Source organism: Meriones unguiculatus, chromosome 9 (assembly GCF_030254825.1).
Source record: "Meriones unguiculatus strain TT.TT164.6M chromosome 9, Bangor_MerUng_6.1, whole genome shotgun sequence".
Lineage (NCBI taxonomy): Eukaryota > Metazoa > Chordata > Mammalia > Rodentia > Muridae > Meriones > Meriones unguiculatus.
This window is the reverse complement of record NC_083357.1, coordinates 61,439,545-61,460,949: the sequence shown is the minus strand read 5'-3', so window position 1 is coordinate 61,460,949 and position 21,405 is coordinate 61,439,545. Positions and strand designations below refer to the sequence as shown.

General features: G+C 46.2%; 1 protein-coding gene across 7 annotated transcripts in view; it reads left to right on the top strand.

Moving 5' to 3' along the window:
- Msra (methionine sulfoxide reductase A) overlaps window positions 1-21,405 on the top strand; it is a 313,853-nt gene that overhangs the window by 223,912 nt on the left and 68,536 nt on the right. For all 7 annotated transcript variants that reach the window (XM_060391311.1, XM_060391310.1, XM_060391312.1 and 4 more), the window contains one exon: window positions 3,017-3,123. In XM_060391311.1, the coding sequence (XP_060247294.1) occupies window positions 3,017-3,123 (107 nt within the window). The remainder of the gene's footprint in view (window positions 1-3,016; window positions 3,124-21,405) is intronic.

Here is a 21,405-nt window from a genome sequence, read left to right as displayed (position 1 = left end):
TTTTCAAAAGGGAGAGAGATAGAATGCATAGAGTTGGATATGTGGGGAGATGGGGATGATCTGGGAAGAAAGGTGGGAGGGAGGAAAGCAAGATCAGAACATAGCACATGAAAAAAAAATAGTTTCAATTTAAAATGCTATTCAACAAAACAATTTTTAAAAAAGCTTGCATTCTCACGAATTCAGAAGAAGTCAGCATGCAAGTGTGTGTATTGAAAATGCAAACATAATAATAAAAATTGAAATTAAACTTAGAAACTAAAACAAAACCACAGCGGTGGCCATAGAACTTAGTGAATACGAACACAAATATGGACGGGGAAGACTGCCGCAATTCTTCTGAAGCTCCTGGCCTCTGCCCTCCCAAGGATCTCACTTCTCCCTACCCATCTGCCTTGAACATGATAACATCAGAGGTCATGGTCCCTTAATATAAAGGAATGGGTCTCAGTCAGAGACAGTTTTGCTACCTAGGGGACATGTAGCAAGGTGTGGTGGTATTCTTGTGTGTCACAACTAGGTGGACACCAAAGCATAGGGCCTGAGGATGCTACCACGTGTCCACGAAGGCATAGGGCAGCCCAAGGACCAAGGCTCATCTAGCTTAGGGTATGAGCAGCGCAGAGGCTGAAGTGCCTGAGTGTAGAGAACACCCACTGTGTTTTAGCAGTTTGGTCGTCAGATAGTGTCATAAAAACACTTACTTTAAGGATATTAATCAATTTCTTCACTTTCCCTCCATCTTGAGAAGAGCCCAAGTTAGCTGTGATTTTCCCCCAGCTCCCACCCCAGTGACCTAGTTAGCACTGTCCCTAGCTGACAGCTTATTAGCTCCTGACAGACAAGCGCTCACGGAAGCCTGATGCCGAACCAAGATGCACATTTTGATGTTCTCTCCTGGGGTGCTGTGACTTAACGCCCAGGAGCCGAGCACATTTCTAATCTCACCCCCAATGGACTGTCTGAAGGAGGCTTTAGCTTGTCTTTGGAAAGCATTCTTAAGGAATAGCACATGGACAAGAGCTGGTCAGCGTGTTGGCCCTTGTACAACTTAAAGAGAGACTCAACAAGTTGAAACTCTCAGTCTGTCATAAATCTATGAACATGAGTATGTTTAATAGAGCGAGTTAAAGACCACTCCCATTTTTTCCATCCTGTTTTGCTCCAATAATGAAGAGTATGAAAGTGGTGACCCTGCCTTTGTTCCGGGCAGAGAAGGAGGAGTGAGATGTGGAGGAGCCTAGAGATGGTGGGATGACCCACCATGGCCACGTGGTTAGATAACCCACAGGACAAGGCTCTGCCAGCTCACTCGCTCAGTCTGCATACTGTGTCAGTGACTTTCTCATTTCTGTGACCAAAGATTTGACTGAAACAAAGGAGGAAAGGCTTTCTTTTTTTCTGGCCTGTGGCTACAGAGGCTTCAGGCCATGATTGCTTGGCTCCCTTGACTTTGAGCCCCATGGTACAGACAGGGCATAAGACAGAGGATGTTTACCCATGACATGGAACAAGGCACAAAGGGCTCAAGTAATAAACACCGCTCCCCCCAGTTACCTGCTTCCTGCAGCTAGCCCCCCTACCATTTCCAGAACCTTCCACAACAGTGCCAGGAGTTAAGAACCAAGCGTTTAACATGCTTGTCCGTGAGGGATGTTTTATACTCACATTGCGGCAACAGTCCTCAATGAGAAGCTTTTGTGATCTGGCCCCGGAACAGCACCCTGCAGCGGATCCATTTACTCTGGGTTTAACACCACACCCCCTGATGTATTGATCTCCTTAGGGTGGAAGACATTGGTAACGGGCTGCAGGAAACAAAGGGAAGGTTGAGAGGTGCTGGTAAGAGGTCGGTTACCCCAGGGTCAGAAGGAGCGGCGCTCATGCCAAAACAAAGATCAAGAGAAAAGTGAGATCAGCGAGAGAGAAACAGTGGGGTTGAGAAGAGGTCTGGGGGCCTTGTCACGAGCATGCTGGTGGGAATGTGGCACTACATGACTGAAGCCTGGAAGGGGTGAAGACCAAAGATTTGGCTGTGCAGACTCTCAGTGGGAATGAGGGAGCTGGCCTTCTGGAGGGCTCAGGGCAGGAAAGGGGCAGCTGGGCTCAGCATGAGGAGGACTAGGGAAGAGCAAACGGTGGCAGAGTGGTTAGGATGTAGTGAGGGACTTCCGTAAGAGCCCTGTTGTTGTGGGGGTAGTTAAGGAAGAAAGACACAGGGAAGTCCAGGAGAGCAAGGATGGATGGGTAAAACTGGACATAAGCCACTTACCGATTCAAGGTTCTTGTCAAATCTGATGCAGCTCTGTCGTCTTAGTCTGAATTGTTTTACTCAATTAAAATCTGAGTCCATGTGTGTGTGTGTGTGGGGGGGGTGTTAGGTTAATTTCTTTTGTTATGATAAAGTACCTGAGATAAACAATCAAAGGGGAAAGGAATGTGTTTTCACACGCAGCTCTGAAGGGTTACACCCATGGACTGAAAACTCTGAAATTGGGACCCCAAACCATGCTTTCCACCTTCCAGCTACAGTGATGGAGAACTGGCTCACCGAGGGTGCTCCCCAGCACGGTACATGTCATAGCGATAAATAAGTAAATTATCCATTAGGTGCTTTCATATAAAATGGTTGTTCATGGAGTATCTAGTGGATAAATTTACCCAAGTTTGAGGTATCTGTCACAATTAAAGACTTAATTTTTTAATTACGTGCACTTGGGGAAGTGGTGTGTGCACATTGACTACAGGAACCCACAGACTGTGAGCCACCCTGCATGGGTGCTGGGAACTGAATCGAGGTCCTCCGTGAAAGCAAGACACTCACGTAACCACTAAGCCACCTCCGCAGCTTTCTTCATTATAATTAAAACAAATAGAGTTCATGCTCGTTTCAAGAAACTGATGTCAAGATAAAATTGAAACAAGCACTTGGTGAAAGCAGCCACAGCAACCACATCCACTGCAGCCAGCACTATTGTCCCAGCAGCCCCCTAATTCTCCTGGTTCTCACCCTCAGGCATGCGCCAAGGCAATGACTACGGCACCCAGTACCGATCGGCGGTCTACCCTACCTCCGCTGCACAGATGGAAGCAGCCCTGAGATCCAAAGAGGAATACCAGAAGGTAAGACTCCTTCACTTTGGCCTCCCCAGGCCAGTGAGGCCTGGGTCAGCTCAGTGTTAGAGGGAAATTTGGCTCTGTCTACCTGTGACCATACACCCAGGCATATGTCTTAGCCATCTCTGCCAGCCTCTGAGCAGGGCCATTGCACCAAAGAAATGTGCGTAGTGAGAGTCTAAGAGTGGTCCACGTGTATTTGTCTTTAACATCAACCCATCCTGGTGACTATGTGGTGCTGTCCCTCAGTGAGAACCTGTTGAATCCACAGATGTTGTGTGTCTCTGTTCTGCAGCTTCGGTCTGGAATCAGGGCAGTGTCAGGGAGGCCTTCTCCTGGGGCCTGAGGGAAGGACAGGTCCAGACGCTTTCCCTGTAAATGCCATGTCTTCTTCCCTTTCCACGTGTTTCATCTTCACTCCTGCATTTATAAGAACACTGGTCATGCTCGATTCAGGCTAGCCCTGGTGACCTCATGTATGTAACTGGATGACTTCTATAAGGACCCAGCTCCAAATAAGGTTGTGTTCCAAGAGCTTACGGCTCCAACAGATACTTTCTGGAAGACATAGATCAACTCATGATATACATTTTCCATTGCCGGCAACCGTAAACTTAATCATAATAAAAGCACTTATCAGAAACATATACATTACATCATGAAATCATTGTTCTCACTACCAGCTCTCTAATCTTTTAGAAAAATCCCCTCCAGTAGAGATTTGGTTCTCTCAAAGACAACTTGAGTTGCTTTAATTTTTTTGAGTTTTGTGACGGTACTCAAATTTTAATTAAGATAGTTTCTGATTTAAGGATAGTAGACACTGCGGCGCCGTAAATAGTGTGGGATAGCCCCACAGTGGTAGAGGGGGCAATGAGGAGCAGGCTGGGATGCGGCTTCTCCCTCTGCTCAGTTCCACTGCGCTAGGAGATATGTCCGAGAGGGATCTCATCAGGCATCTGAGGCGGTGGTATCAGCTTGGCTGACACAGTAGGCAGATTGGGGCACAGTCCCTGTGAGTCTGGGCTGAAGTTTGTGACATTTCTCTTATTGTTATTATTTTTTTTTTTCTGGAGACTGTACCATCAAGAGGTCTTGATATTGAGCCAGGAACCAACGTGTCTCAGGATGTACCTGTGGGGGAAGGGGACAATGAGGCTAATTACATACCTGTACCTAGGTGGCCCCTGTGATGTCTGTCTTAGCCTGAGTCCCACAAGTGGCAGAGCCCAGGGTAAGGGGGGCTTTTTTTGTGTGGACTTTCTGGGATAGTTGGCACTAGGAAACATGATCAGAGGATAGGAGGAATAGAAGAGGGAAGGAGGAAGGCCCATGCTGGCCACTGCCTGCAGGTTGCTTGCGCCTCATGGAATCACCTGTTATTCCTGGAAAGAAGCTGATTTCCCTGAGAGCCATCACGCATGGTGTTACCTTGCACTTCCGGCTGTGGAGACTTCATCTCAGGGTAGGAGGCAAGAAATATATGGCGTGAGGATGAGAGAGGCATTATCAGCCCATGGAGCTGCAAAAGCCAAGAAGAGTCCCTGCAGGATAGGCCACAACAGCAACATCTGTGAGCCACGGGGCCTGAAGTGAAGCAGAAGAAGCACCTGGGATTGTGGACACGCTAGTTTCGTTTCTGTTGCTATGATAACATATCCCGACCAAAAGGAACTTCAGGGAGAAACAAGTTTATTTGCCTCATAGTTCCAAGTTACAGCCTGTCATCTCTGAGAAATCAAGGCAGGAACTTGAGTCAGCTAGCCATACTGTAACAAACAGTAGAGAGACAGAGAAAATAAACGCATACATGCTGCCTCCATGCTTGTGCTCAGCTAGCTTCATCCTCTCTTCTACAGGTCAGGACCCCCCTTCCCAGGGAATGGTGCCACCCATAGTGGACTAGGCCATCCCATATCAATGAACTTAGTGAAGACGAACCCCTGTACAGGCCTGCCCACAGGCCAACCCAATGTAGACAATCCATCACTGAGACTCTCTTCCAAGGTCATTCTGTGTTGTACCAAGTTGACGATTAAAGCTAACCATCACAGTGCGTAAGCAGCATCCAAAGCCGTCATCCACAAAGTGTCCTTCTCCCACCAGCTCTGCTCCCTAGCCAGGAAAGACAGCTAGCTCCAAAGGCTCAAAGCTGATCCCACCAAGGGGTGCTCTGAAGTTGTGATGGAGCTGAGGAAGAAGAGCTTGAGGTGACTTCCCGGAAGGACCTTGTGCTCTGATCATGTAGTCATGTGGGAGACAGCTTCAGACACAGGAGTTATGATCAGAGTGATGTGCAATACATAAACAGCTTTATAATGGCAGAGACAGTCATGATAGGATTGCAGCCACAGAAAAGGGTATTTACTGAATGCCAGTCACTCTTCTAGGCTTTATGCACAAACTGCATCTTTTACAGATCTTTGATAATTCATCTGCCAATTACCTATGTATCTGTATCATCTATCTGCCATTTAGCTATCATTTATTTATCTATCATTTATCATCGATCATGTCTATTACTAATAAATCTATCAATTAATCTATTTATACATCATCTGTGTATCTATATATAATCTATCTCTATATCTATCATCTATTTATCATCTATCTATAGTCTATCTATAGATAGAATTGATACACTTAGACACAGTTGTATCTCTCTGTATCTTTGTTTAAAATTGCATGTGTTGGTGTAATTCTGAATCTTTGTTTTTACTTTGGGAGTTTATGTAATTTTTTTGCCCTTTCTCTTCATTTAACTGATAATCTCTATAACCCACCTCCAAAGAAGTCAATGATTTGTCTATGAAAGGTGACACACTTGGATTTTACTTAAAGAATCCATCTTTTATATTTACCTTAAAACTACTCTGGCTTCCAAAGGGCCCCACACCATCAAGGTTGGTCCTAGATCCTGCTTTTGTCTCCTCAGCTGGCCAGAGAGCAGTCCTGATGGCCTTGCCTGTGCTCTATGCCAAGGCTGACCTTGGATAATTTCTGAAACAATAAAGACATTTACTCTTAAGGGCATAATTCCTTCACAATACCAGCTAGACTCTTGCCCTCCATAATCTTGGCCCAAACATCCAGGCTTATTTTAAGAGCACGTATTCCTTCCCTACATTCCACGCATCTTCTTTTCCCCTTCAGAGGTCGCCATTACAGGCCTTTCGCCCTGGCCATTGATCTTCTCTGGGTCTGCAGGGACCCTCATGTACTAACTATAATGTTGACTGAGGTTACTAATTTGATAGTCTCTGCTAGTTTGTCCCCCAGTGACCTGCAGGATCCGGCTTCTTCAGCAACTTCTTTATATGTGGTGTTGGAGTGACTGCGCTGCTTACCACAAAGCAGCCATTTGAACATAAAATTAGCTGATTTTATCACAGGGACCAATTGTTGAGCTAATTAGATGTGTAGGAGTGCTGAGGAGCCAGAAACCAAAAGTGATTTTCACTCCAAACTGTGGTTTTCTGCAAAGTTGGCCGAGCTGTCAGTCCCAGGCCCACCAGCAACCTGAAGAAGAATTTTTCTCACTTCTGGGCTGATGGTGGAGGTTGGAGGCAAGAAGGTCCAAGTAGGAGGGTCAGACCATCAGGAGTGAAACCCAAACTTCATGCTGGGTTTAATGACCTTAGCAGGGCTGAGTTCTGCTAATGGAACCTGCCAGCTACTTCATGTCTTGGTTAAGTGAGGACATTCAAGAAAATGGAAGTACCATCCTTTTGAGGGTGGCTTTTCAATACTTTCCTAATCTTGTCTTAATGTTTAAACCTCCTTCCTTAAAGAGGAAGGACTCTTGTGGTAGGATTATTTGTAAGCAAATAATTAGAGATATTCATAAATAGCATTGCTTGTGGATTATCTTACACTGTGGACAATTCTCCCAAATGAGTCTATCCTGAACCGACACCTTCCCACTCTCACCTGAATGAATCAGGCCCTAGGGGAAGGGGAAGGTGCCATCTATGTGGGATTCCTTCATTTAGGAATTAAGTATTTGAACTTCCAGCAGATTGTGGATCTTGAAATTTAGAGGTGATAGATATGAAGATAGTTGTGGCCAATCATATGACCTAGCCCATCCCAACTCCTCAAGACTCATGAATGATTCTTTGACCTGTTTTGTCAGGAAAGAGAAGAAAAATCAGGGTTTTCCTCTGTGTATAGTTTAGAGCATATTGGGCTCTAATAAGCACAAAATCTTTCTGGGGTATATTCTTAATTACTATATTTCAAATATAAAACAGTGTTTGAAAACCTGTCTCTTTAATCTCTCTGTCTATTCATCTGTCTGCTCACCCACCCATCCATTCATCCTTTCACCTACCCACCTGGCCTGTCCATCCCTCGACCCATCTATCTGTTTACACAACCTCTCATCAGCCTGTCTGCTCACTCACCTATTCATTCTTCCATCCATGCAGCCAGCTATGCCTTCAACATACAGCTACATTCTTTAAATAATTTCCATTATTCTATCTTAATTTTCAATTATTTGGCAATTTGTCATCTATCATCTGTGCATCTGATTATATGCAGTACAATGTATAATATAAAGAGAAACACCCAAAAAGAAATACACAAAACAGGATGTAATTATTGCCGCCAGCAGGTTTTAGAATAAAGGCTCATCTCTGATTATTTGAGTTTCTTCCCACTTAGACTGCAGCCAGATACTCCCCAATGCCACATCTTCCCGGCGAGGCCCTTACATGCATGGAGAGGTGTGTGTATGTGTGCGTGTGTGGGGCAAACACAGAAAGAGAAGGATGGAGAGGTATAACTCGAATTCTCTCCCTGTCTGTGCTACCAGTGAGGTTTCTGCCCTCTTCCTCTTGTGTGATATAAATGTTACCTCTATCCCAATGATACTCAGCTTCTTGGACCACAAGAGCCCCGTGGCCTCCAGATCCCTGTACCCAGTGTTTATCTCCACATCCTCACCCACACAACACGCCCCAGATTGAAGACTCTTTAACAAGCGAGTCTCCCGCCCACCACCGACTGCAGGTCCATCCATTGTGCTCTCCCCTCAGCACCACTTTTCCAGGCTTCCCGGGTGCATTAGTTTCTGTCCTCGTCGCTGTGACCAAATACTTGAGAAGCAGCAGCTTTAGGGGAAGAGGGTTTATTTGACTCACACTTGGTGAGGATACAGCCCCTCACAGTGAGGAGGGCATGGTGGTAGGATCTTGACTTGGCAAGTTGTATTGCCTAGACAGTCAAGAAGCAGAGAGGGAGGACAAGAAGTGGATGGGATTGAGGAACCTCAAGACCTGTCCCCGCTAGCTCACTAACCCAAAGCCCACTCCCCGCAAAGGACCAAACATTCAAATGCATGAGCCTCTGGGGGCTTTCCACATTCAAACCACAACCTCTGGATTCAGCCCACAGGCACAACTCCCATGTACCCGCTTCTCTGCCATAGCCACAGTCACCATCATCACTTAAGTACCACACCACCTGTTCCTGAACCAATCTACTTATAATTTCTGTATACTCTAACTGCCTACACAGGGTAGCCAGATCATGCTCTTCTCTGGTGTCTAGTTTTGCCACGGCCTCCCTAGTAGTAACAGACCCTACAGTGGTATGTCTACATGTAATCCCTGTCCAAAGCCTGGGGCCTTTGAATGAAGCTGTAGGATTTCTGGATGCCTGAGAACCACAGATTTGGATAGGGGTGTCCTTGCAAGGAATACTGTCTTGAGGCCTTATCTGGTTTTGCAAGGAGATAGAAATGTGCCTATTTATTCCCTTTACCTTTTTTTTTTTTTTTTTTTTTTTTTTTTAAGGTAAAAGGCCTAACTTAACACTCCTAAAATAAAGTGGCACACCAGAAAACAATTGTATAAAAAAATAACCTTAAGAGCTGGGGAATACTTGTGAAAGAAAAAAAAAATCCCTCTCTGTGGATATTACTCTCTGGAACTCTGGATCTCTGTTTCTCTGAATCTCTGAATCTCTGGATCTCTGGATCGCTCTCTCTGCTGCCTCCCTTCCTTTCTCATGTCTCCCTCTCCTTTCTTCTCTCTTTTCAAAATAACATTTGGATGGTTGACAAGAATGTTCTAGTACTATCTTAGTTACTATGTTTGAGCTTGAGTTAATTTCTCTGGGTAACAAATTCCCTTACAGATTTGCTATAAGAATTAACTGACATTTCACATATCTTCATTTTTCTTTTTCTCCTTCTTTTCTTCAATCCAGCACACATGCACATGCACACACCTGACAGTGACATTTACATCGCACATGTAATGATTATATATATATATATAAATGCTGAGTCTTTTTAGTTTCTGGACCCCCAAAATAGTTTTAATTATTCCAGCCCAGTACAGAAATCCATTACATTCAATGATTATCCCATAATCTCACCACTACCAGAACCGGACTGGCAACCTCTCCCACCCCAGGAGGTGCTCACAGATCCTATGTGGCTCCTTCCAGGCATCTGTAGGCTGAAAATGACTTATCTCTTTCCCTTCCACAGTAAATTAATAAATTAATTACCTTATCAAATATTAATTATGTCCTGATTAGCTGCCAGACTCATATTGTAGATGTTGTGAGCAGAGCTATCTGAAGAGAGATATTGGGAAGGTTGTAACCAACCAGGCCCCGTCCTGTCCCTGGTGCTCACGTGTCACACTGACCCTTCCCTGGAGAGGATCCCCTAGGACCTGTTCTGACATGCTCTGTTCTAAGCCATCATCCCATTCATCTTTGCGTCCTGGTACCCGCAACTGTGCGTGGCTCCTAGCACATGGCCTGCAAACATTTGTTGACCTAAATTAAAGAGATACTGAAGATGAACACATCCATCATCTTGTCTGTTATTACGGACTGAACCTTCCTGTCTTGTCTCTGTTGAAGCTCCTCGGCTGCAGCTTTCCCCTTCCCCTAGTGTGATGGTTTTTGATCTGTGTAATTTGGGTTAGATAAGGTCATAAGGGTAGAGCTCCCATGGAGGAATTAGTGTCCTTAGAAGAAAAGACGGTGGACACCGGGGAGCTACTGCCTTTCTCTTCGTGCTCCTGTGTCCAGAGAGGTTGTATAAACACTAGCTAACCATCTGCAATGCGGGAGAAGGAGCCTTGGAATACATCACGCCTTGCTACACCTTACCCTTTACCAAAGTCCACAGTGGTGCTGTGTGCCTTTCAGTCTGAGGTATTTTTCCAGAGCAGACCGAGACAGCTGTGTTGTGTGTGTTCAGCTCCGTGGAGGGCTGGGAAGAATCATAGCCTTGGATGGGAACAGCCAGCTGGGGCCCTGGTTTTGCCCTCACCCACCATGACCTTGGATCAGTCTCTGCAGCTCCAGTTCCTCGTGTGAAGCGGAGAGAAGACACGCTCTGAAAGTCTTCATAAATCTCAAGGGTTCTTAGCATTTTCCCTCCCATTATGCCGAACGACCTTCACACCACACAAGGGCATAGGGCAAGATCTGTTCTCCTACCTCTGTTGCTAGGAAACTGAAGCCCAGAGGGGTACATCCTCCTTCCCAGAACAACCCCAATAGAAAGTTTAGAGAGTTATGGTCCCTTCACTCAGAATTCCATGTGTGTTTCAGCCATGTTGCATGGATAATAACCGCACAATCTGTCTAGCAGTTTATGAATACTGGGGTGTAATGGGATGACTCCAGAGACAGGCTTCTAGCGGTGGCTGTGTCATCTTTTCCACAGGCCCCAAAATTCCCAGCGACTGTTAAAATAAAGGACTGCAAAATATTCCCTTTGTCACAAAAAATGGCAGGATCACTCCGTATTCTTTGTTCCCAGGGAAATGATTAGGTTCTGTGGCATTATATTCTCTCTGCTGCTATGTTTAAAACCTGTAAGCACCGCAAAGGATTCCTTCGTAAAGCCACCACAACCATTGGGAGAGCCTGCATAGCTCTGGGTGTCAGGAGCTGTTTTATGGCTTGGGGATTAGACAGCTTTTCATCTTTTAGAATTTTTTTTTAATTTGTGCTATTGTTTACAGCACGAAGTTATGATTTGAAATGCCTGTGGAAGTTCCTGAATAATTCATGCATTTACCTTAGGCTAAGAGAACCATCCCTGTCTGTGCTCTGCACCAGAAATGGAATTCCTGTTAGACCCCTCTTGGAGCTTGGAGGTTGTAATTATGGATAGTGTTATGAACTCTAAATAGAAACCTGTGAAATAAATATTTTTAAAATGCCCCATTTCTGTGAGCCAGGCATCTGCATTTCTGTGTTTGTAGCCAGACAGAGGGCTAGCTCTTTAGCCTAATGGCTCACTTGCCTCTTGGTGATTATTTTCATTTCCACTTATTACTGCATGTTAGACTCCCTGTGTATGAGTACAGATTGCCCTTTCTTGCACTGTATTTAGAAATCTCTGCATTACCCCTGGGCATTTGTTCATTAATAGGGGGTGGGGAGAGGAAAAGCTTGTAATAATGGGCTTTATGCATTAAACTGCGCACATCCACTCTCAGGCCCGAAGGAAACAAATCCGGTTTGTGTTACTGCCCCCTGGTGGTTGCAGATCTTCACTTCAGTGTCCAGGAAGCTACGTCTTCTGCAGGGGGATTTTGGGCTTGCAGTGAGTGGCAGCTTCCTAGAGCTGTGCAGTCCTGGGCACTGTCAGTCAGTCTTTCACTCTTGATCATTGCCTTTCGTTCAGGTGAGCCACAAATACCCAAGGATTTCAGGTGCAGGGCAGATTGCGGATAAAATACAGCAGTCTTGGCAGGGCTGGGGAGACGTTTCATTTTAACGGAAGTACAGACACAAAACACCATACCAACACAGGGTGGCATTTAAATTAATGAATACAGATTGCCCGTGGGGCCACCCTCACTCATCATGCAAGGGCATGGAAAAAGTCCAGCGACACCCACTGTGACACATGAGCAGATTCTAGGCTCTATCTAGATGAACAATTTTTTTTTTTATTTTATTTTAACTGCTGTGTGTTTAAGGTGTGTTGGGGAAGCTGCAGGGACTGTTTGAAAGCCATGATCTTTTGAACCTTGTTGCTTAGGTGAAGCTCAGAAAATGACAGGTATGCTAGCAGCTGCATTCTGTGCTGGGCTGCATCTTCTGCCGGTCTGTAGGCAGGAATGCAGGGCAGAATGGCCATGTCCTTGACAGATGACCTTGGGCTGTAAACCATGCTAAGCTTGGGTTTTCTGACTCTTTTAAAAACCAGAAAAACAGTGACTTCTTCTTAGGGAGTTCCACGATCCATCCGGTGTGCTGTGTATGCAACACGTCTGTCACAGAACAGGAGACACAATGCCAGATTCTTCCTGCTCATCTCTCCACACCCCAGGACACCTCTTTCTGAGCCTGCTCCTCTGCACATCCCCATAATGCTTTGCCTGCAACATTCACTTTATCAAACCCATTATAAGAGTTTCTGTGCTGTTTCTGCCTCTTGGTGATGAATGAGATCGCCTTGGCTCTGCTTGCCTCCCCCTCCTCCCGATGGCATTCCTTGGCACAAAGCAGCCACTCTGAGCATGCTGGTCCTGTGAATTAAACCCCAGTGCAAAATAACTATATGTAGCATTTCCCCATCCTCCCGCACATGCAATGACTGTCATGCTTCTGATTAGACTAGCACCTCAGCCTTCTCCCCCTTGTCTCCAAGTTCCCGTAGTCTTAGACTGGGGTCTCAGCATTGGGCTAAAAGCATAGAGGAAAATAGGCCACCGATGCCCGGCATTTTCCTAGTAGTCATATAATATCTTATCTTACCAATGAATACATGGGTTTATCACATTATTGTACACATATATACCAGTTCTGTGTTGGAGAAATGGAAAGTAGTGACAATTTTTTTTTTTTTTTAATGCAGCCATTTGGGTTCAGCTAGGATAGATCTATTTTAGGGACAAAGAGCCTTTGGGTTCAGACAGGTAGATCTATAAGCCTTGCCCCAGTTTAGTCTGTATAAAATGGCCTTTGGCATGATATGATCAGAGACCCCACAGGGAGGAGGAAAGAGACATAGGGACTCTTTCATTTCAGCGACAAGCTTATGAAGCCTGGAGCTGGGTTTGTCGTTGTCTGCAGAGCCCAGTGTGCTTGCCTTTCAATTTCCCCTTGATTGGTCTCTGCTCTGCATGATTCTAGGTTCCTTGGACTCACCCAAATGGAGCCTCCCGGCCAGTCCCTAAAAGACAGCAGAGCGCTGCCTGCTCGCGGCTGTGCCACCGAGGCGATGTTCATTTGAGGCTTGGAGAGATAACAGCTTTCATGTCCGCCCAGAAAGCTGTGAGCCTCCAGCACCTCAGGAGCGGAGATGAAAGGCCATTTGTGTTTGTGCATGTATGTTTAGAGCTTAAAGGACGAGGACAAGAAAGAAAATAGATGCTCTTGCTCCTCACTCCTTTCCAAATGTGACTTACTCCCTCTGGTGGGACCATTTAACTCCAAAGGCACAGCCCCTCCCCTAGAGCCCCCACCATGCTCCCCACCCCCAACACAAGCACAGCAGCCCATGTGACATCTGTTCTGGGCACCACAGAGCCATCTTCCCGTTGCCATGGCAGCTGGCGGAGCAAGCCCGCCCACTGGCTGCTAGTGGAGGAGAAAGAAAAGGCCCACAGTGTCGGGTCCTGCACCCTGCTGCCCTGCCAGTGAGCAGCCTTCAGTGATGCTGGGCCGTGAGCACAGTCACCCATGGGGGTCTCAGGGACCCCACTCAAGCCGCACGCATTGCCCTGATGGGTTGGAGCCAAGGTCAAGGTCATTAGTTTCTGCCTCAGGTGGAAGGCCTGTGAAGGACAAAGCAGGGTGTGCTTTGCAGACTGGGCTGGCGTCTTCACCTTGAACTGCTCCGAGCTGTAGTCTTTTGTAGTGCTGGGATTTGAAATTCGAGGTGTTCCCGTGTACTCTAAGCGCCACAATGGCTGTGAATTCAGGTGGGCCTGAGTTCAGCTCCCAGATCCTATCAGGTGATTCAGGTGGTTCGGGGTCAGGGCAGAAGGGGGCTGGGTTTCACTCTAGAGCTCCTTGCAAAGGGATGGTTTGCAAAGTCGTTTTCGTCCCACTGGAGTCATCTCCAAATGCACCCAGGCAGCTGAAACCACTACTGGCTTCAGAGCTGCAGATTACCCTGTCCTGACCTCATGACCCCGGAACCTGGTCTAGCATTTGGCTGTGCAGCTCATCCTGTTCTTATGATTTCATTAGTGAAAGCCACCACCTGGGTATCTTAGACCCTTTGTGCCTAACTTGATGCCTGTTGTAAATTAGCCAGTGACTGAGGAAGACGTCAGTGTCGGGATGGGCCACACAGAGAAGTTAGGTAAGCTCCGCTCTAAGTGGGGGCCTTCAGTGGGGTTCAGCCTTGTACTGCCCTGTGTAGCTTTTTGTTATCATTCCCCAGATTGTCCCTCATGTGAAAAATTACAAGTCTGTATTTAGTCTTTCATTAAATATGTAGGTTGTTTTCAGCCGTGTGTGTATGTATGTATGTGTATGTATATTTACATGCTTTCTTTTCTTTTTTGTTTTCTTGTTTTTTGGTTTTTGTTTTTGTTTTTTTGGTTGTTTTTTTTTTGTTGTTGTAGTTTTGTTTTTCGAGACAGGGTTTCTCTGTGTAGCCTCGGCTGCCCTGGACTTGCTTTGTAGACCAGGCTGGCCTGGAACTCATAGAGATCTATCTACCTCTGCCTCCCGGGGTGCTGGGATTACAGGCATGTGCCACCAAGTCCAGCTTACATATTTTCTTAAAAGCTGATGAATTTCTAGCCAGGGCCCAGTAACTAAAAGGCATTTCTACACTTATTGTTTTAGGCTCAAAGTATGCCTTGAAGAAAATGGGAACTAACATCTTCTCCAGACAGACTTAAAAGTTCCACCCTGGCCTCTTGTGTCTTTTTTCTGGTAGCAGGGCTGAGGCAGACCCTGGCCATTGTTCACAATACAGAGCCAAGAATATAGGGTCCAGGGAACCCCCCACAAAACCAGCCTGAACATGCTGTGCTGTGGGTACAAGTTTCAGAGTTGAGATCGATCACCTGTATGCAAAGGTACACTCGCACATCCTTTGTGACATCCACACATCATGAGGGTGAGCCAGCACTTCAGGAACCCGGGTCACGTTCAAGCAGGACCTTACGAGAAAGACTACCATCAGACCTCAGAGACCAGCTTCCATTCGCCGTACACTGATCTATATTCAGGCGGGTTCCTTTCGCTTCTTGAAAGTGGTTGATTTTTCTGGTTATAATAACAAACACCATTACGATTTTCTTGCTGATATCATATGGTTCATGGCCCCCATCTTGTCTTATGCTCCCTTTCAGCCCAGTCTTCCTCAGTCACACTGGGATGCAGCAAAACTGCTTAACTCCCCCTATGCAGCCACGTCAGGAACATGTGATTAAAGCATTATTAGTATGCAGCAAGGTGCCCTTCTCCAGCTAAATCAGTCTGCAAAGTGGTCCTCACCAGCGCACGAGCATCCTTTGTTATGAAGACAGGGCTGTGGATTTCTGGAGCAAGACTAATAGGACCTGGAGGTAGAAGGGAAATTAGGTGACCCAGCCAAGCAAGGGTTAGGGAGGCTGATAACAGATAAGGAAAAAAAAAAATGAACCCTAAGGTCAATCAAGGGGCAGCAGAGGGAAAGAGGGCCCTTCTGTAGGAGAAAAGGCAAATAGGATTGCAGGGACGTAGACCGAGAAGAAAATGCGGGCCACTGTGTGCACCTTGGGTGTGGAAAGGGAGATCTCGAAAAGTGGGCCAGGAGAGGGAAACAGTTCCAGAAAGCAAAAGGTGGTCCAGAAAACTCGCAGGGAGAACAAACGGCATTTCAGAGAATTTCAGGTATGCTCTGTGTGTTTCAAAGCCTCTCGCACCCATTGATAGAGTTGTGGTATGCTTCGGTGACTTATTTAACAACTTTTAGAACATCCTTATCTAATCCACATAACAGAACTAGCTGCCTCAGCCCCACCTGTCACACTGGGGCCTGTTGTGAGGCTCAAGGGAGGTTGCCAGCCGAGAGGCTCAGGAGTGCAGGTGCCAAGCAAGAGGTCCTGTGCTAGTTATGTCCCCTGGGTGTGACCAGAAGGTCCGAAGGAAACAGCTTAAATGGGGAGAGATTCGTTTTGGCTCACGTCAGCCACAACAGGAAAGGTGGAGGAAAATTGTGTGGCTGAGATGATGCACATCATGTCTGACAGGGGAAAACAAAACCAGAACCAAGGGCTGGCTAGACTATCAACTTCTGAGACACTCTTCCTGTCCCCCACCTCCTATATCCATTCCTGGACCCCCACCTAAAGGTTTCTTTGGTTCCCAAATATCTCCACCAGCTGGAGAATAAGGGTTCAAAGCCTGAGCCTGTGGGGAACGTTTCACATTCTCACAAGAGAGACCCTGCTTCTCCGGCCCTTCAGCATATGAGCATCAAGTGTAATTCACAGGCAGGTGACCAAGGGTCAGTGCTTGTAAAGTTCTCACACTACCATCCTTCTCTCTGACTGTGGAGGAAGCTTCCTTTGGAGGAAGCTTTGATGGGTAAACAACCTTTATCCAGGAGGGTACCCAGCCCTGAGCTGAGTCTGTGTCATGAATTGCTGGAATTTGGGGTTCAGGACCTGTACCAGCTACTTCTGCATGGGGTCTATGATGTCAGCCTGAAAGGACCAAGAAACAAGTCTTGTAGGCATTTCTGTGAGAGATTTTCTAGTTGTGGTTTCTTGAAACGAGGAGACACACCCTAAACAGGGCTGGTATCATCTATGGGTTACCATTTGGACTGGATAAAAGAGAAAGCAAGCTGAGCGCCAGGGTCCCTTTCGGCCTTCCTGCCGAAAAATCCTTCCAGATTTCCTCTCATCTCTAGAATTTGTTTTCTTCTGCTCGATTTCAACTTATTTCGTTATTTTTATATTTTTTAAGATAAAAAGATTACAAATTTTGTATAAAAACACCAAATGCTATGAAGTTCCAAGTTTTTTATATACCTCACAAGTTTTGTATCTTTATTTCATGAGTATTTTTTTGTATGCCCTAAGAAACGTCCTGTTTGACCTGTGGATTAAGTCTAAGTATACATACTGTGTAACACTTGAGGGCCATGTGACCAGCTGCTTCAAGCGCCTGCTGCCCTGCCTTCCTCTGTGGTAGGCTGTATCCTCCACCTGTGAGCTAGAAAGAACTCTCCCTTGCTTATCTTATTTTGGCTGGGTATTCTGTTGCCACAACAGGAGAAGAAAGCAGTACAGGATCTATGTGGAACTCAGTATATACATCAGGAGTCAGATTGACTCTATATCTGCCTGTCCTCGACTTGAGTTCTTTTTGGTTTGTGTTTCCTACAGTAAAGCAACAGGCTTTTCCATCACATTGTCTCATCACATAGGAAGGAGGGGACATGAGGGCTTGTTAGCCTGCTCTCTTATCTTCTCAAGCCCTCTTCCACCCCAGCCTCAAATTTAGATGGCTCCTCAAAGCAGCCATGCAGACATGACATCCGTTCTGTGTGGCATGGGAGATGGAGTCTTCGTGCATGCTGAGACAAAGAGCCCAAAGTTAGGACACAGCCCCCAGGTACATGGAGCCATGGTGGCCTGTTCCAGCTGAGCTTTGGGTCTGAGCCAATGCTGGCACCTAGACTCTTTCAGGCCCATAGCATCAGATTGCCAAACAGTGTCACAGTGGTCACGTGGACCTCATGCCCATCTTCTACCCATACATGAGGCTATAAAGTCACCGTGCCCACTGCAACACATTCAGTTCGGCTCTCAAGGTATTTTCCAAGAGCCAGTATGTTGCAGAGAGGGGTGTCATGGAAACCTGTAGGCGGAACCAAAATCACAAATGTGCATGGGTGACTACTGGGTGTGGAGTCACTGGGTGACACACCCATGTGTCACTCTAGTCACTCGGTTTCTCTAGTCACTCGGTACCTGCTTGTCCTCATACAAAGAATATTTCTCACGTGAGAATGAAAGTCTTATTCTTCAAGAAAAGCATGACCCTAAAGAGAGCCATCAAGGTATGCTGGCAAGGGCTTGGCTTCCAACCTCCCCAAATGCCATTTGTAGCTGAGTCCAAGCAGAAGTGGGTCCTCTGATAGGCTCTGAAGCTTCTGGAGCCCCACCCATATCCATGGAATTAGAATCTTTAGGGGTAGAGCTGATTAATGTGGATTTTTAAAAACTCTCCAAATGATTTTGATGCTGAGTTCAATCTGGCACCTCAGGATAGTGGACCTAAGATTTGGTATTTAGATTTTGGCATCAAATAAGACCCAGTTCCTTGTCTAACCCTGAGTAAATAACTCACACTCTGCCTTAATTTCCTAGTCTCTAAAATGGATCCAATCCTATGCTCATTGAGGATGGGCCCCTGGTCTAATGCCAGGCCCATTGTCTGCCTTCTAACCCCTAAATGTTCTTCCTTTTCTAAGATACCACAGTTCACATGGAAATCTTCAAAGATACCAGCAAAGTGAGTTTCCCTGGAGTTTTGACACGGACTGCTCAGCTGATGGGCAAGGAAGTTGTGGACCGGGAAGATGGTGCTAACTAGGAGAGAGTTATAGCTGTTTCCCAGCAATGTGTTTCTCCCTCTGACTCCTGTGAGGGATGAGGGGAGGTGAGCCACAGTTAGGAATTTAGGAGAGAGTTAACTGCCAGCCCCCTATGCCATGTGGGTGGCTGGGCCTGCTCATGGTGTCAACAAGGACAACTTAAGAGTCAGCTGTGCTTGAGCCTTTCTGGTCTTGCCTCTGTCTTCTGTTGCAGACTCTAGGCCCATGGATTTCCATTGTCTTTCAGGCTTAACCTTGAGCAGTGATTATCAGACCTTGGGCCTTTGGGACCTCTTTCAACTTTTGAGAATTATTCAGGAGGCCCCCTCAAAAGAATTTCTACTTGACATTTATCATCTAGAGATAGGAACCAGGCACTTTCTAAGGCCCAAGAACATGCCTCTGCTGCTAGAGTGAGGATGTCATCACATCCACGTAGCTCCTGGGAAATTCTACCTATACTCCTGAGATCATAAGGGCAAAAGAAAAGATATACCACCTTGCCATTTTAAAAGGCTTTGACATTGTAGACCCTGGGAGAGAGGTTGGCGGTTCTCATGGTCTCTGAGGCACATGGACCCATGAAGCTTGAGTACACAGAACATGCTCCATTCTTTCTTCTGTTGCCGGATGGTGGCATCTGACATTCAGATACAGTAGAAATGAGCCTGATCTGAGGCTGGAGAGATAGCTCAGCGCTTAAGAGCATCTACACCACAGCTCACACCATCTGTAACTCCAGTTCCAGAGTATCTGGTGTCCTCTTACCTCCCCAGGCACCAGGCATACATGCACAGACATATATGAAAGCAAGATACCCATGCACCTGAAGTAAAGCTATTTTTAAAGGTGTGTGTGTGAGAGAGAGAAAGAGAGAGAGATAGATAGATAGAGAGAGAGAGAGAGAGAGAGAGAGAGAGAGAGTATGTGTGTGTGAGCCCAAGCTACAGGTCCTAAACAAAATAAGCAAAGCTTTACTGGGACCTCAGCTGAAGCCACAGGGCATTAGAAGTGATGAGTTGTTCACCAGTCAAAGGATTTAGTGGCTTTATTGATTTTCTGCAGTGGACTAAAGTTTGGTAATTGTCCATTGGTCATGGGCACAGTTTCAAAAGATGTTTTTCCTATCTCGTGTGCAAGCAGTCTGCCCTAGAGGTTTGCAGGCTAATGGGTGGTTACATAACCCAGGAACTGCTGCGTCCTCTTTACTGCAGGCATCACCATCCTGCATAAACATCCTGGCCTATGGTCTAGTGAGGGCCTTTTGAGAAGGCTGAGGGACCTATAGATTCTAGAGTCAGCGAGAAAACACAATGGAATGGAAAAAACACATTTGCCCTCTGTCAGGAGACAGCCCGAGTTGACCCTGTGTTGTAGTGCTGGGGAAAGCATTTCTGTTCTGATCAACATGGCTGTTCATACAGCTGAATAGAATCAGCAAAGTGGAACAGGCAGTCAAGCCAGAGAGGCCTCGTCATTCTTCCTGTCATCATCACCCATCAGATAACTATGTATTTTTATAAAGTCCCCATGTTTAGGAAAGGTAGCCCTCAAGTTTCTTCAAAGGAACCTAGGCAGGTATTTCCCTGACCATCTCTAATGGAAGTGACGGGGAGCTGGCCATGTGTTGGTCAGCTGGGTGACCTCCAACTAAGAGCAAATGCTGTGACTTTACTCTGACAGTTGGATGTCCAAGTTGACACTGGGCCTACTGTAGGAATCATATGACATGAATTCCTTGTCAGTTCCCCCTTGCCTTTGATTGTTGTGTCCGTAGCCATTTCAAACCCGCTAAGTTTCTGCTTGTTCTAGTCAAAAGGGCCTCTGAGTCTATAAACATCCTGGGCTTGAGGCCTAAACTGGTCACAGTGGTATCTATTGTAAATTGTATGGTGTATGTATGAGTGGGTGGGTAGGTACACTCACTCATGTACATGTAGAGGCTAGAGGTCAATGTCTGCCTCTACCTTATTTCATTTTATGGATATTAATGTTTTCTCTGCATTTATGTCTGTGTATCAAATGTATGCCTGGTGCCTGGGAAGGCTAGAAGGTGTTATGGGAACCCCTACAACTGAATTTACAGACGGTCATAAGCTGTGATGCAGGTGCTCTGGGTCCCCTGGAGGAGCAGCCTGTGCTCTCCACTGAGTTCTTTGCAGCCCCCCATCTTATTTTCTGAGACAGGGTCTCTCACTGGAGCTCACCATTTCGATAGCTCAGTGACGTCTCAGTGTGAGGGTACTCCACTTGTTGAAAATGCCTCCGTCTGTCTCCCTTCCCAACAGTACAGAAGCAGAGCTGACACGGGATGTAATTGGTTGCACGTCAGAGGCAACAGCCCATGCCGCCTGTCCTGCAGGAGCGATTGTGTTCTGAAGGCGGCATGAAGCCTCATAATGAGCTGCGGATTGTATTATTACAGTTGAGCAAATGGAAGCCTGATTTACGATGATTAAAATTTGTTTCTAGCATGTGTTCTTCTCCATATTCCCCGCCCAGTGGAAAGTATATGTCTGTTGTGCCACCCATTTGCAAATTGCTTTCTAAAGCCATTGTCTCCTGATCAACAGTTCAGGCAGGAGACCGTGATGGGAGGGAACCCAGTGCTCCTTATTCCACAAATGTAAATGTGGCATTTTGCTCTTTGGGTGTGGATCCCTTGTGGCCATTGAGTACAGCCAACAGGCTTGTGCCACATCTTTAATACCTTTTAAATGGCATATATTCATTCGAAGGCTTCA